The sequence below is a fragment of the Canis aureus genome, chromosome 13, assembly GCF_053574225.1.
Source record: "Canis aureus isolate CA01 chromosome 13, VMU_Caureus_v.1.0, whole genome shotgun sequence".
NCBI lineage: Eukaryota > Metazoa > Chordata > Mammalia > Carnivora > Canidae > Canis > Canis aureus.
Window position 1 is genome coordinate 42349625 of NC_135623.1, and position 14622 is coordinate 42364246.

The 14622-nt window shown below is 45.4% G+C and overlaps 1 protein-coding gene across 8 annotated transcripts in view; it reads right to left on the reverse strand.

The window, feature by feature from the left end:
- The window catches only part of CCDC38 (coiled-coil domain containing 38), a 47345-nt gene extending 33857 nt beyond the window's left edge, over positions 1–13488 (reverse strand). For 2 of the 8 annotated variants that reach the window (XM_077845887.1, XM_077845879.1), the window contains exons 1-4: positions 13124–13482; positions 5968–6021; positions 1770–1870; positions 49–214 (exon numbers count right to left, since the gene is read on the reverse strand). In XM_077845887.1, coding sequence (XP_077702013.1) covers positions 49–214; positions 1770–1870; positions 5968–6007 — 307 coding nt within the window. In that variant the 5' untranslated portion in view covers positions 6008–6021; positions 13124–13482. Of the gene's footprint in view, positions 1–48; positions 215–1769; positions 1871–5967; positions 6022–13123 lie in introns of all 8 variants that reach the window. The other 6 variants (XM_077845880.1, XM_077845885.1, XM_077845883.1 and 3 more) reach the window with 6 other exon arrangements.
- Positions 13489–14622: the final 1134 nt, after the last annotated feature.

Below are 14622 nucleotides of genomic sequence, written 5' to 3' on the forward strand. Positions count from 1 at the left end.
TAATAGTAAATATTCAAAAAATATTCTTTAACAGTAATCTAGACTTACCTTCTGTTAATCTTAGAATAAGAGTGGGATCTAACCCAAATTTTTCAAATGAGCCACCAGGTGCGTCAGAGTAGAATGCTACTTGGCCCAGGTGTGAACGACTCTTCATTCGAGATGAAAAGGTAGACTTTTGGTAGACTTTCATGCTGCGGTTTATAAATTTTTCCTGCCCAAGTGTGAAAGTTTAAAATAATATCTATTATACCAAAATAATGTTGTCTTTAAAAATATAGTGATCATATATAAAAATATCATTTGCATTAAGTCTTTTCTCATTATTGGTATATTTCTTTTTATTGATACATTAAACAAGCAACTTTGAGTTCTTATCTCTGAAGGACTGGGTATAATTTGTAATTCTTTCTCTTCTGAAGCTGAGCACAAACATAAAGACATTCAACCTTTACTAAACATGGATGTCACAAATATGAGACTAGATAGTGTTCTGGCTTTATTTTCAGTTTCATTTTTATTTTTTCATCCTGTCTTGCCCAAACTGCAGGTAACTTGGAAATTCCACTGATTTGAAATGACTGGTTCTGTGGAATTGAGTTGAAAACTTGAGAGGAAATGGACCTCCCCATTAAACATAAATAAATCAACCTTTTATATTCATGAATCAATTTAATTTTGGATGCTTTCAATAAAACTATAGAACACAAGCATAAAACCTTCACCTTACAGATGAATCTGTTATTCAGCATTTCTAGACATTTTCTTCATCCAGGAATAAGGAAAGCAAGCCTTTTGAAATCCAAATTGTGTAATAAAAGGTACAATAATATAAGGAGTGAGGTTAACTGCAAGGCACAGCTGGAAAGTTCGCCTCATCTCTGGTTTAGCTTCATACCAAATAATTCTTTATTTTTTTATTTTTTTAATAGATTTTATTTATTTATTCATGAGAGACACAGAGAGAGAGAGGCAGAGACACAGGCAGAGGGAGAAGCAGGCTCCATGCAAGAAGCCTGATATGGGACTCGATCCCCAGTCTCCAGGATCACAACCTGGCTGCAGGCGGCGCTAAACCGCTGTGCCACTGGGGCTGCCCCATACCAAATAATTCTAAAATGACCCCCCCTTCCACTTTTGTTCCTTCTTCCTTCTCCGCCCCTCTCCCTAATGCACACATACATCCTCTTATCTGAATCTGGTGAATTTTAACTTATTCTTAACAATTCAGCTCTCGCTATCTCCTCAGTGAAGTCTTTGTGCATGTGATACAAACAGACACACACATACTCTCCCACCTCCATCCCCACCCCCATCACCATCACCCTTCTCTCTAACAAAGATGGTCACTCCTTTCTCTACATGTCTTTTGTATGCTCTATTACTGTATTTTACCAAGTCTAAGATGTCATTTATAGAAGCACTATTATTTTATGCACTGCCAATTATACATGGCATCCTACCTATATAAGCTGGATCCCCCTTCAGGAATAAGAAAATGTGAAAAAATATGAGCATTGAAATCAATGAAGTGGGGTGTACCACACTTGTCATATGCGCTGGCCACAGTGTGTGTGTCTTCCACCAGTAGGCAGTGATCATTAGATCCTTGCCATGGGCTTGATGTTGTTCCTGTCGTGCATGTTTACACCCCAACATAGCGTGCGGTACCTGACCCCTTTTCTTACGCCAGCAAAGTTCATAAAAGTGGTGGGTAAGAGGATAAATTTCTAACATTAATTTGGATTGGGTTTTTAATAAAACTTTACCTTTTTCTTTTCTGCCATTTCATTTTCTTTGAAAAGAAAGAGATCTTTGAAAAAGATCTTGTATGGCCTGTCCTTTTTGACTGAGTCATCTTTTCCTTTATCTGTTAAAAAGAAAGAAAAGAAAAATATCTGTCATCCCTGCTCTTTTGGCCAGAAGGGCAAGGCTCTCACCAGCCAAGGTGGAGCAGGAGGATAGGTGAGCCTCTCAGGAGGAGGACACAGCTTTTGCTCCCCAACTGAGGCAGGGATGCAGGGCTTGGATCTCGAGGGCAGAAGACACAGCTCACCTGTTTCCCATGGCATGGAGCACAGTGCTTAGTACTTCAGGGGGAATGAGTCTATATTTGTTGTGTGAATAGATAAGGGGGCCTGTTACAGGATAGTGGGATCATATTTTGAGGCATTAAAATATTGGTTCTTCTCATCACTGTGAAAATATGTACTATTACCCTTACACCACCATTTTGGCAGCAAGAGACACAGCTACTACCCTTCGGGGCATCCTCGGTCCAGACTAGAGAGTCTTCAAAAACAAAACCATAAAAAAGCAAAGATAATGACAAGAATTGGGAAGGGTGTGTAGGAATTGGAAACTCAAACATTCTACTGGCAGGAATGTTGAAAAACAAGCTGGCAGTTCCTCAAAAAGTTGAACATACAGTTGCCATGTGACCCAGCCATTCCACTCCTAGAAATGAAGACGTATGTCCCCATGAAAACTTGTACATGAATATTTATAGCAATATTATACATAGCAGTCAAAAGATAGAAACAGGGACGCCTGGGTGGCTCAGTTAGAAAAGCACCTGCCTTCAGCTCAGGCCATGACCTGGGGTCCCAGGATTAAGCCCCACATTGGGCTCCTTGCTCAGCAGGGAGTCTGCTTCTCCCTCTGTCCCTTACCCGGCTCATGCTCTCTCTCTGTCTTCCATCTCTCTGTCCCTCTCTCTCAAATAAATAAAATCTTTAAAAAATAAAAAGATAAAAACAACCCAAATATTCATCAACTGATGAATAGATAAACAAGATGTGGTATATCCACACAATGGAATAGTATCAGCCACAAGAAGGATACATGACTGATGAAACTTGGAAATATTATATTAAGTGAAAGAAGCCACATTAAGTCTCTACATTATAAGATACCATTATATCCCATGAGATGTCTAGAATAGGCACATCCATGGAGCCAAAAAGTAGATTAGTGGTTGCTTGGGGCTGGAAGGGAGATGAAGGATGGGGGTTATGGCCCAGGGTTTCTTTCTGAGACAATAAAAATGTTTTAAAATGGACTGTGGTGATGGTGGCATGTATCTGTGCATACAATCCATGGGCTTGTACCCTTAATAAAAAGAAGAAGCCTGGCTGTAGAGGGGAAGGAAGTGAGGGAAAGGGATTGGAAGGGAGGAAGAGAGAAGTCAACTGAATTTCTGAACAGATGTTTTGTTTTTATTCATAAAATTTGAAATGATCAAAAGTCTTTCTCTTTTTCTTTCTTTCTGGCTTTTTAATGCTTGAGGGTGGAAATTTTGGTTTCAGGGATCCCTGGGTGGTGCAGCGGTTTAGCGCCTGCCTTTGGCCCAGGGCCCAATCCTGGAGACCCGGGATTGAGTCCCACGTCGGGGTCCCGGTGCATGGAGCCTGCTTCTCCCTCTGCCTCTCTCTATCTCTCTCTCTCTCTGTGTGACTATCATAAATAAATAAAAAATTAAAAAAAAATTGGTTTCAGATACCCATAGCCACAAGCAGGAATTCTGGAGCTTGGAATTGACATCTTAAATCAGAGAAAGGGAAAGGATAACTGAAAACACATCCCCCCCTCCTACCCTGGGCCCTGCACCCACTTTCACCTCCTAAAATACTGGAGTATCTTGAAAGCACCTCTCTTCTCTAAGCAGGTAAAAGATACAGCCGGGCTGGGGGTTACTGGTCTAGAGCTTAGAGGCTGCCTGAGAATTGGCTATTTGGCCAGGGATTCAGGTGGGAAAGTGGGAATGTCTGGGATAGAAACCCAAGCATGTTTTTCTGCAGGTAATGGGCCTGGAAGAAAGAAAATTGCAGAGTGGAAGCTTTGGGCTCAACACAGAGTGTTGTGATTCACCTTGTGGGTGAAGGAAGGATCCCTTGCCCCAAATAGTATGAAATGACTAAACATATGACACTCCACACTGGACTGATGAAATAGATAGTGGGTTATTAGTCACTTACACTCACAGCCCAGGGGAGGAGGACACTATCTGCCAGGCAGGGTCACATCATGACCACACTCAGGAGCAGAGTGAAACAGACAGATGGCAGGAGGCAGGCTTTGTAGTAATAAAAGGGTGAGGTGCCTCCAGCTTCCCTCAAGAGGATGTAATTGACTTGTGAAACCCATTAGGTTGAAGACCACTGGAGTATAACTGGTCCAACTGATGGAGAAACTACAGGGGTGGGGAACCTTTCTCACTGGGTGGAGGTCAAATCTGGCAAGAACAGAGAGACTTACAATTAGGTCTTGGGGGCTCTGTGAAGCTCAAAGATGTCAAGGCAATATATAAAATCTAGGCCTTATAATACATGAGCAAAGACAGGTGAGGGTGGGTCCAGGCAGCTGGGCTTGGAGACAGCAGGAGTATGGAAGGGCAGAGCCAACAGACTGAGGCCCAGGAAGAGGCAAGAAAAGTCAAGGACCTAAAGGGACTTGGGGTTGAATGGCATTGCCAGAAACTGTACTTGTACCCTACGCCACCACTCTCAGGACAGAGCTAGACCTGACATCCCAGGATGGGACCACTGATGTCCTGTAACAGGTGAGTCATTGGTAGGCTGGACATCTCTCCCTCAACCAACCCTCTCTCCTCCCAAGATAAACCTCACAAACTTACTGTCCACCCCACCCTAGGTGGCTTAAAATCTTGAATGCCCAAGTTTAAACCCTTTCCAAACAAGTTCAAGCATCCTGGATTGACAAGACATTTTTTCCCAACTCCAAAGCCAAGTGCCTTTTAGTTATAAAGAAATAGAAAAAACTAGAACTCTAAACACCAAGTATATCAGTTTCCTATGGCTGCCGAAATAAATTACCACAAACTTGGCGGCTTAAGACAACAGAACTTTATTCTCTCACAGTCCTGGAGTTCAGGAGTCCAAAATCAAGGTGTCAGTAGGACTATGCTCCCTCCAAAGGCTCTACAGAAGAATCCTTCCTTATCTCTTGCAACTTCTGGTGGCTCAGGCACTCACTGGCTGTGTAACTCCAATCTCTGCCTCTATGTTTACAGGCCCTTCTTTTTCTCACAAGGACACTTGTCCTTGGATTCAGGACCCACCTTAAGTCCAGGATGATCTCATCTTGAGATCCTTCCTTCAATTACATTTGAAAGGTCCTTTTGCCAAATAAGGTCCCATTGCAGAGATTAGGACATGGACAACTACCATTTTGGAGGGACCACCTTCACCCCACTCTAGCAAGATTCCTGAATTATAAACCCACTTAAGCATTGGCCCTTAGCCAACCCTTCTCTCCACTTGAATTACTTCTTAGTCACATAGAACTAGGGCTGCTATAACAAATCACCACAAATGGAGGGGCTTAACACAGCAGGCATTTATTCTCTCACAGTCCTGGAGGCCAGAAGTCTGAGATGAAGATATTGGCTTGGTTCCTTCAGGAGTTTCTGAGGGAGAATCCATTGCGTGACTTTCCCTGAGCCCATGAAAAGTGCCTAGAGTGCCTGTTACCTGTAACACACTCTTGGTGTTACCCAGTGTTCAAATCTTTGCCAAATTTGTAAGTGACAAAGAAGTTATTCTTCTATACCGATAAATACGAATTCCTTATACACTTGTAAAGAAGCAGGAGGAGGAGGGAAAGGCTGGAAAAGGAAAGGAGAGGACAGATTTTGATAAAATGTAGTTATTCATGACCTTTATTATGACAAATAATTGAGTTACTTGTTTTATGTCATGAATTTCCCTAGCAATCTGGCCAAATATGACAATTTAATGCCTTTCCAATGTGAAGATTTTTCTTTGCAGAATTAAAAAGTGGAAGGGAACCTTCTCAGCAGGTCATTTGTAACCTCTTTACACAGAAAGGCCATGTCTGAGGCCTTCACGTCGTGTGTCATTCTCCTTTTCCCACGTTCCCAATCTATTGTAGAGACTGACCGTACCAGGCACAAAACAAGAACTCATGGACAGATTTCTTCTTTACCTTCGGAAGCCAGGGATATCGGAAAAAATTGTGATGACATTTTGTCTCCTGGTCCTGTCCAAAGAAAAGGGAATACATTAAAAATTTTGTAAACCTGAGCTTCGGGTGATGTATGGAAGTGTTGGGTCACTAAATTGTACACCTGAAACTAATATTATACTGCATGTTAACTAAATGGAATTAAAATAAAAACTGAAAAAAATAAATTCTGTAAAGCTTGCATAAAGGGGGCTAAACTCAATAGCCCATGATTCCAAGTGGCCTTCATTGCTTTTATTTTTATTATTTATTTATTTATTATTGTTATTTTTTTCTTCATTGCTTTTAAAAGCATAAACCCTTTGACCCATCAATTCCAAATCTAGGAACTCATCCCAAGAAATAATCAGATAAGGGGGCAAAAAGTATGTACAATAATGTTTGTTGACATGTTATTTAATAAACAGGGAGTTTATTAATTAAATAACCTTGGTATGCCCATAACACGGATTGCCCCGTGTCCCATCAAAACAATGCTGCAGTTGTGGGACCCAGGAAGTTTAACAAAAATCCCCTACCCCTGGACAAGCAGAGCAGGACTAACTCCATTTTGTGCTGCACCCGCCACCTCCTGTATCACCCCCACAGGACCTGCTTATTGCTTAAGGCGCTGCCCCACCCTAGTCAGGCCGCTGGGCACACCCTAATCGGAAATCGGCTCATAACAACGTAACCCCGCCTTGTGCCCCCCAAAACTGCGCGCCAATTCTGACCAAAACAAGAAGCCAGCTCAAATGGATACTATAGGGTAAAATGTAATTCAATCGGCCACCTGCGTGTGGACCGACATGACTGTGCAACTTTCTGCCTATGTTACAATCCCACTGGCCCCTATAAAGCTGCTAAGCCTCTTAGCCTCGGGGTCCAAGTCCCTGCTCCGCTGTGTCGGGTACACTTGGACCCAAGCTCGAGCTTGTAAATAAACCCTCGTGTGTTTGCATCGGTGTCGGCTCCTCGGTGGTTTCTCGGATTCGCAATCTTGGGCACAACACAGTCACTGCTTACCGTGGTTAACTATATATCAAAAGTGGAAAGAATGGGAGCAGTGGGGATAAAAAAAACACCTGCCAAGTCAGATGTTTGAGAAGCTGTTCACCGAACATTAATAGTGGTTGTCTTCGATTTGGAGCAACCTCTCTATTCATTTCTATCAGGTTTGGGATTAGGGCTAGGTGCAAAATTTAAGGAAGTGGCCCCCAAACTTCAGTTATCGAAATAAATAACATACTAATGCAATTTATAAAAAAAAAATTCCAAGTCAATGCAGGAAAAAATCCATGGTGGACAAAATATCAAGACTTTAAATACTGACAGGTTCTGACTGCACTCACATGACCCTTAGAGCAGGTGCCTCCCTTGCCACACCTTCGTCCTGGCCCACAGATCTCGTATTTATGTACATTTTTTGGTATTTTGCTCATCGTGGAATTTTTTTTAAATTTTATTTATTTATTCATAGAGACACAGAGAGAGAGGCAGAGACACAGGCAGAGGGAGAAGCGGGCTCCACGCAGGGAGCCCCACGTGGGACTCCATCCCAGGTCTCCAGGATCATGCCCCGGGCTGCAGGTGGCGCTAGACCGCTGTGCCACTGGGGCTGCCCTCATCGTGGAATTCTTTGCATTGATTTTTATTATTTTTTATTATTTTTTATTTTTATTTTTTTTAAAGATTTATTTATTTATTTATGATAGACATAGAGAGAGAGAGAGAAAGAGGCAGAGACACAGGAGGAGGGAGAAACAGGCTCTATGCACCGGGAGCCCGACGTGGGACTCCATCCCGGGACTCCAGGATCGCGCCTTGGGCCAAAGGCAGGCGCCAAACCGCTGAGCCACCCAGGGATCCCCCTGATTTTTATTTTTAAAAATAGTGAATTAAAATGTTGTTTGTTTTTGCCCTCCTCCTTAGGTGTCACACCACAGGTAAATGTTTCCCTTGCTTCAGCCTAATCCTTGTCTTAAATTTTTATACTTTTTTGTATTATTATCTCTCAATGAGCTTGGTGATTTTTACGATGAAAAAAGTGGCAATGATATTTTCATTTGGGCAGGAAAAAGGGCCTTCGGGAGTTTATATAAAAAGGGAACAATGTGAGACACATCCCATCTCAGGCTGCTAATTTAAAGGTGTCCATCAGTTCTCTCAAAGAGCCACATTGACAAGACTCTCAGAGGCATTTGTAGCAGGTGATTCAAGATACAGACTTTGGAATGGAGAAGCCTGTCAGTTTGGCATTTACAGTTGTGTGAGCAAGATCATTTAACATTCTAAATATATTTATTGAGTATGTACCATGTGTGAGGCACTGTTCTGGTGCCAGAAACAGGACAGTTTAAAAATGATGACAACAAAGAGAAAAACAAAAAACAAAAAAACCCACATATTTTTTCTCCAGGGGGCCTACATTTTAATTACTTAGTAGCTCTGGGACTCAGGCTCCTCTTCCATAAAGTAGGAAGATAATTTTGTACCTTAAAGCTTTCATGAGGAGACAATGATGTAATGTGTGTAAACACCCAAGCAGGGTGCCTAGCACACAGAGCAAACGTAATAGGTGGGAGCAATTTTGTGCTAATATTTACCAAGGAGAATGTGGTTTTACTTCCAAGTGATTATAAAAACAAAAATGGAAAAGCAAAAAGACGTGATGTTAAAGCTTATAAAAGAGAAAAGGTTAACAAAAACTATGTCATTGATACTTTTTCACATTACTGAAGATTTGTTTCACAGGCATTGGGTTCATTCTGACAGTGGAAAAAAAGGGCCGGTGGAAAATTGAGGACAAATTGTTGGGTTGATGTATTTGGAACTTGGATGGCCAATAGTAAAGGTTGGTAGAAGATTTTCATATATATTTACACACTCCACACTCATCCAAATCCCTAAGATTCTACTCCCTTATTTCTTGGCACACTTTTCATCTTCCAATTCTCCTAACTCAATTCACTCCTCTTTCATTCACTTTATCCTAAGTCTATCTGCAATAAAAATCTTTACCCATGGGTTCTGGCACTTTTTCACTCATAGGGAAACTGGAAGTTCTCGTTCCCCTAAGCCAACTGCTAATAGCAGGTATCTGCTCTGATTCCATCTCTCCAATAATTCAGAGAACATATGAATGGAACCAGTAGTCTCTAGAAGTTGTTATGCTTCTGTACTTCTGTACATATTAATCTCCCTATTGATTAGTGAAAGATTGGTAAAGAATGAATGAGAGAAGAAGACAGCCAACTATTCCTAGAAGGGATTATAAAGTTCTTTGAACTAAACCAATAAGATGTGCCAACCAGGAAAAGAAAGTCAAAGCCAGTGAATGTCTTTGTTGTGCAAAATAAAAATAACATGACTACCAGAGTCTCTGCGTTGAAATAGAAGGAAAATGTCACTGGATTGCATAGCAAACACCTGCAAATTCACATCTAAGATACATGTTAAAAAAATAAAATATATGTTTAAATCTAGCTTCTGACAGATGAAAAAGATGAATAGCTCAAAAAAACAAGGGCTTTAACATGGTGACTTCAAGCATCATTTTTAGAGGTGGCAGAGGCTAGTCGTTAAGAGCATGGACTCATCATGCTCCTTAAATCCCCACGCTTCAATTTCCCCATCTTTCAAAAGGGCTGATAAGAATAGCATGTACCTCATATGATGGTTAAGTTAGGTACTATGTGGCCCCCAGCTTGGGCAGCATGAGGCGCACCATGAGCCACAGCAGCGTAAGCCCATGGAGAAAGCATTTGGAAGAGGAAGGATACCCGGTGTGTTTGAGGAACCGCCAGGAGAGTAGTAGAACTTAAGCAGAGGAAACAACGTAGAGAAGGATAGGTGAGATCAGAGAGAGAGTGAGGGCCCTGTGGGTCACTCTCTCAGTGAAATGGGAATCTGGAATGAACCACTGTGGCCGCTGAGCTGGGAAGCGACTGTACAAGGGGGTTAGGGTGAAATAAAGACATCTGTTGGGTGGCTACAGTCATTGAGAGGCAAGAGATAATGGGAAGAATAGAAGTGGGGAAGGGTGGTTAGATTCTAGATCCATTTGGAAAGTAGAGCCTGCAGGATTGGGTGATGGTTTGGATGTGGGGTATGAGATAAAGAGCTCAGGAAACAAAGGGTGGAGTTGCCATCAATGGAGACAGAGCAGCTATGGGGGAAGGGGCAATTAAGTTCAAAGGTTTCCAATTAAGTCGGGAACATGTTACATTTGAGACATGTTAGGGGACATGGGCGTAAAATACACTGTTCTTCCAAGGTAAACACCATACTGGTTGATTTAATTAATGCTATAGCATTCCTCTGGCATTATGCAATTATGTGTGGCCACTGAGCCAGGTTTTTTCATGTGGATCATCACAGGGATGGATGACACTATGGAAAGACCCTGGTCTTGACAGCAGGTCCAATCCTGCCTCTGGTTCTCACCAGCTTTTTCTCTTAGATCTATCTGCAGAAACTCAGTGCACCTTAGGTCCTTCTTCTATCAGGTATGGATACTAATATCTTTCTTACAGGCTTGTTGCAATTTTCAAACACAGGTAATGTATGCAGTGTGGCTACTCATGGTAGGCTGATAGGGAAATAATTGCCTATTAATTTCTTCAAGGTAGATGTCCAGATCTGTCCTCTTTCTAGTCCTGTCTTGTGAATAACCACTAGCCTTTGAAAAGGAGGGATAACTGACCACCAACTTTTGTAAGAAATCCTGAACTCAAATTCCCTGAAACCCTTCATTTGAGTCCTCTCAATCTACCAGCAATACTGCTGCAAATTTGGGGAACCTGACTCACCTTCATGCACATTCTTAACATTCCAAACTTCATGGAAGTAGAAGTGGAAAAAGAAGAATGGGGTTTTTCTAATGACCAACCCTAAAGTCCAAGACCAACTCCAAATGAAATGAACAATAACAGTATCTACCAGGTATTATTTGAAGCTATCTGTTTGATTTTTTTAAAGATTTTATTTATTAGACAGAGAGAGAAAGAGGCAGAGACACAGGCAGAGGGAGAAGCAGGCTCCACGCAGGGAGCCCAACGTGGGACTCCATCCCAGGTCTCCAGGATCACACCCTGGGCTGAAGGCAGCCCTAAACCACTAAGCCACAGGGGCTTCCCTGTGTTTGATTTTCTTAACAACTCTCTCTACAACTCAGGGATAATGGATTTCCAGAGTCTCTTAGTAGGAGATAAAATGCTTTATCTTTGTTTATCTCCCATATGCAAACAAAGATTTAGACAGATTCAGACCCAAAGCCATTTTTGCCCACCTCCTTCCCACCCACTTGGACAAATACTAGGAGAAAGGGCTGTAAACTGTGTCCTTGGATAGTGTGTAGAGACCAGAGCTAGCAATTTTTTGTTTACCTGCGGGCCAGGAGCCACTAGGTCCTTGGCCTGCTCAATGACCTGCCTCTTTTGATTAGGTCAGAAGCAGAGCACACTGATAGGAAGTTACCTTCAGCTTGACCTTTAAGGCCCTGCTGGCGTATTTTGTGTGGACTTTCCTGTTGACATTTGTCTGCCCCTTTTGCAAACTGAAAAAAACAAAAAACAAAAAACAGCCTGAGTGTCAAAGGGAAGGAGAACAGGGGAAGTCAGCCAATGCGAGTAAGATGATGTAAAAAGTACCCTGTGAACTGAGAAGTGCTACAGGGATGCTGGTTATTATTAAGGAAATGATCTGTAATTACTTGCTTAACAATGACCTAGGGGCAGAGCAGCTCACTCTTGTTCTTCTTGCTTCTGCAAACCTCTTCTTTGCAGGGACTTTTCAGCCAATGCTGTGTACCTGGACTGTAATGGACACAGTTCACCCACAAATCAATGTCCCCATGAAAAGAATGAGCATTTCTTTTTTTTACTTCCCCAAAACTTGTAAGCTTTCAGTTCGTGGTACATTCTGAGAACTCCGGAGGGGACCTTGTGGCTGAAATCTTACCTTGAACTTAATTGACCAGGAAGAGAAATAAAAGTATTAAAATAAACTAGCAGCAGCAGTTGCTGCTGTGGTAGTAGTAATATAATAAGAATTACACCTATTATTTAGAGCTAGGCTCTGGGTAAAGTGTTTTCCATTTCATTTTCTATAAAGTTCAAACAAGTCCATGAAATAGAAAGAAACAATTACCCCCCTGAGAAGATGGATGAGAAAACTGAGGTTGGGGAAATTAAGGACATTTCCCAGGATCAAATAACTCATAAGTAACAGCGGGATTAAGACCAGTTTATGGAACCCCAAAGCCTTCTATATTACCATTATTTCACCTGCTCCTTCACACCTACAACTTCATAAATCTACAAATATGCCTATAATTGCAAAACATCACAGATTCAAGTCCTTAGCAGAAATGTTAGAAAATTTGGATATTTCTCTGAAATTAGTAACTTTACGTGTTTGTTTTCACTATATTTCTCCTGTATTATTTTTCTCTATATACCTTTCGCTTTAAAACTATTGTATAGACACACAGACACATACACACACACCTCTTTGTGATTTTGTGTCCAAGCCTGGGTAATATATGGATTTTTCTTCTCCTGTAGGGTCTCTTTTACTCATATTCTCTATTGAATTCTTTTCTTTCCTTTTTTTCTTTCCTTTTTCTTTCCTACCAATTTTTTCTCTTGTAAGACCAAAGTACAAAGCTATATTCTTCTTATGTTCATCTAACAGATTTTTTTTTTTTTGCTTTCTCTTCTTTGTTTTTAGAGGGCTTTTAAAATAACCCTAAAATTGACTTTTACATTTTATGGTTTTACAGGCCTCAGCCTGCTTTTATGGTCTATTTTTCGAGTTTATAAAGTGCCTTCCTTTTGATTGCAGTCTTTGCTGGGCAGGGAAAATGCCTTTCCTGTCTTTGTGTGTCCCACAGCCTAACACAGAGCTTCTAATGCAAGCGTATGAGCAAAATAAAATAAGGCTCAAAACCAAGCCCGGTGCCTGTCAGTGTTGTCACAGCAGGTGACAGGTGAGAAGAGGCGTGAGTGAGAATCACAGACCATCTTCCTTAAACAAACGTGACTCTGTCTCCAACCCTGGTGGCAAATCGAGAGTAGGCCCCGCCACGGACGGCCGGGGAGATGGGGGAGGGACGCTGAGCTGAAACCACTTTTACCTCCGAGAGTTTGGGTCCGGGAGCCGGTCCGACCTATCCTTCGGGAAGGCGTTAGGGGCCGGGGGGCAGAGGCGCCAGGGGGTTCTCTCGTCCCGGTCTAGCCTCCCCCGCCCGGATCTCCCTTCATCTCGGGGACCTTCTGGGAGGGGATCCCGGAGCGGAGCTGGCCAACCGAAAATTGTGCGCGGCACCCGCCCCCCCCGCGGCCGCGCGGACCCAGGAGCCCCCCCCGCAGGGGTTCGTCCGCGCAGCCCGCCCTTCTCCCCGGTAAGCCAGCTTCGGGGCCCGATCTGCAGAGTAGGGGCAGTGGTCCCCGGCACACGCGCCCAGAGCCGGACGGGGCGGAACCAGGACTGTCCCGGTCAAGGGTTAGCACTACCCCTCGCTCGGGGTGTGGGCCCTCGCGCTGCTGCCGCGCCCGTCCGGTTGGGAGAGGGGGCGGGGAGTGGATGGGGGCGGCGAGCGGGTTGGAGGGCTGGGGCGAGCGGATGGGGGGGCGGGGCCGAGCGGGTTGGAGGGGGCGGGGCCGAGCGGATGGGGGGCGGTGAGCGGATTGGAGGGGGCGGGGCCGAGCGGATGGGGGGCGGTGAGCGGATTGGAGGGGCGGGGCCGAGCGGATTGGAGGGGGCGGGGCCGAGCGGATTGGAGGGGGCGGGGCCGAGCGGATTGGAGGGGGCGGGGCCGAGCGGATTGGAGGGGGCGGGGCCGAGCGGATGGGGGGGCGGCGAGCGGATTGGAGGAGGCGGGGCCGAGCGGATTGGAGGGGGCGGGGCCGAGCGGATGGGGGGCGGTGAGCAGATTGGAGGGGCGGGGCCGAGCGGATTGGAGGGGGCGGGGCCGAGCGGATGGGGGGCGGTGAGCGGGTTGGAGGGGGCGGGGCCGAGCGGATGGGGGGCGGTGAGCGGATTGGAGGGGCGGGGCCGAGCGGATGGGGGGCGGTGAGCGGATTGGAGGGGCGGGGCCGAGCGGATTGGAGGGGGCGGGGCCGAGCGGATTGGAGGGGGCGGGGCCGATCGGATTGGAGGGGGCGGGGCCGAGCGGATGGGGGGGCGGTGAGCGGATTGGAGGGGGCGGGGCCGAGCGGATTGGAGGGGGCGGGGCCGAGCGGATGGGGGGGCGGCGAGCGGATTGGAGGAGGCGGGGCCGAGCGGATTGGAGGGGGCGGGGCCGAGCGGATGGGGGGGCGGCGAGCGGATTGGAGGGGACGGGGCCGAGCGGATTGGAGGGGGCGGGGCCGAGCGGATGGGGGGGCGGGGCCGAGCGGATTGGAGGGGGCGGGCCGAGCGGATTGGAGGGGGCGGGGCCGAGCGGATTGGAGGGGGCGGGGCCGAGCGGATTGGAGGGGGCGGGGCCGAGCGGATGCGGGGGCGGCGAGCGCGCGCCCCGGCTCCACCCCCGGCCCCGCGGTGCCGCCCCCGCCTGCCTCCCCGCGGCCTCCGCCCCGCGCCCTCCTCCGCTCGCGCCCTCCGCCGCCGGCCCCAGTCCCGCGCGCCGGCCCC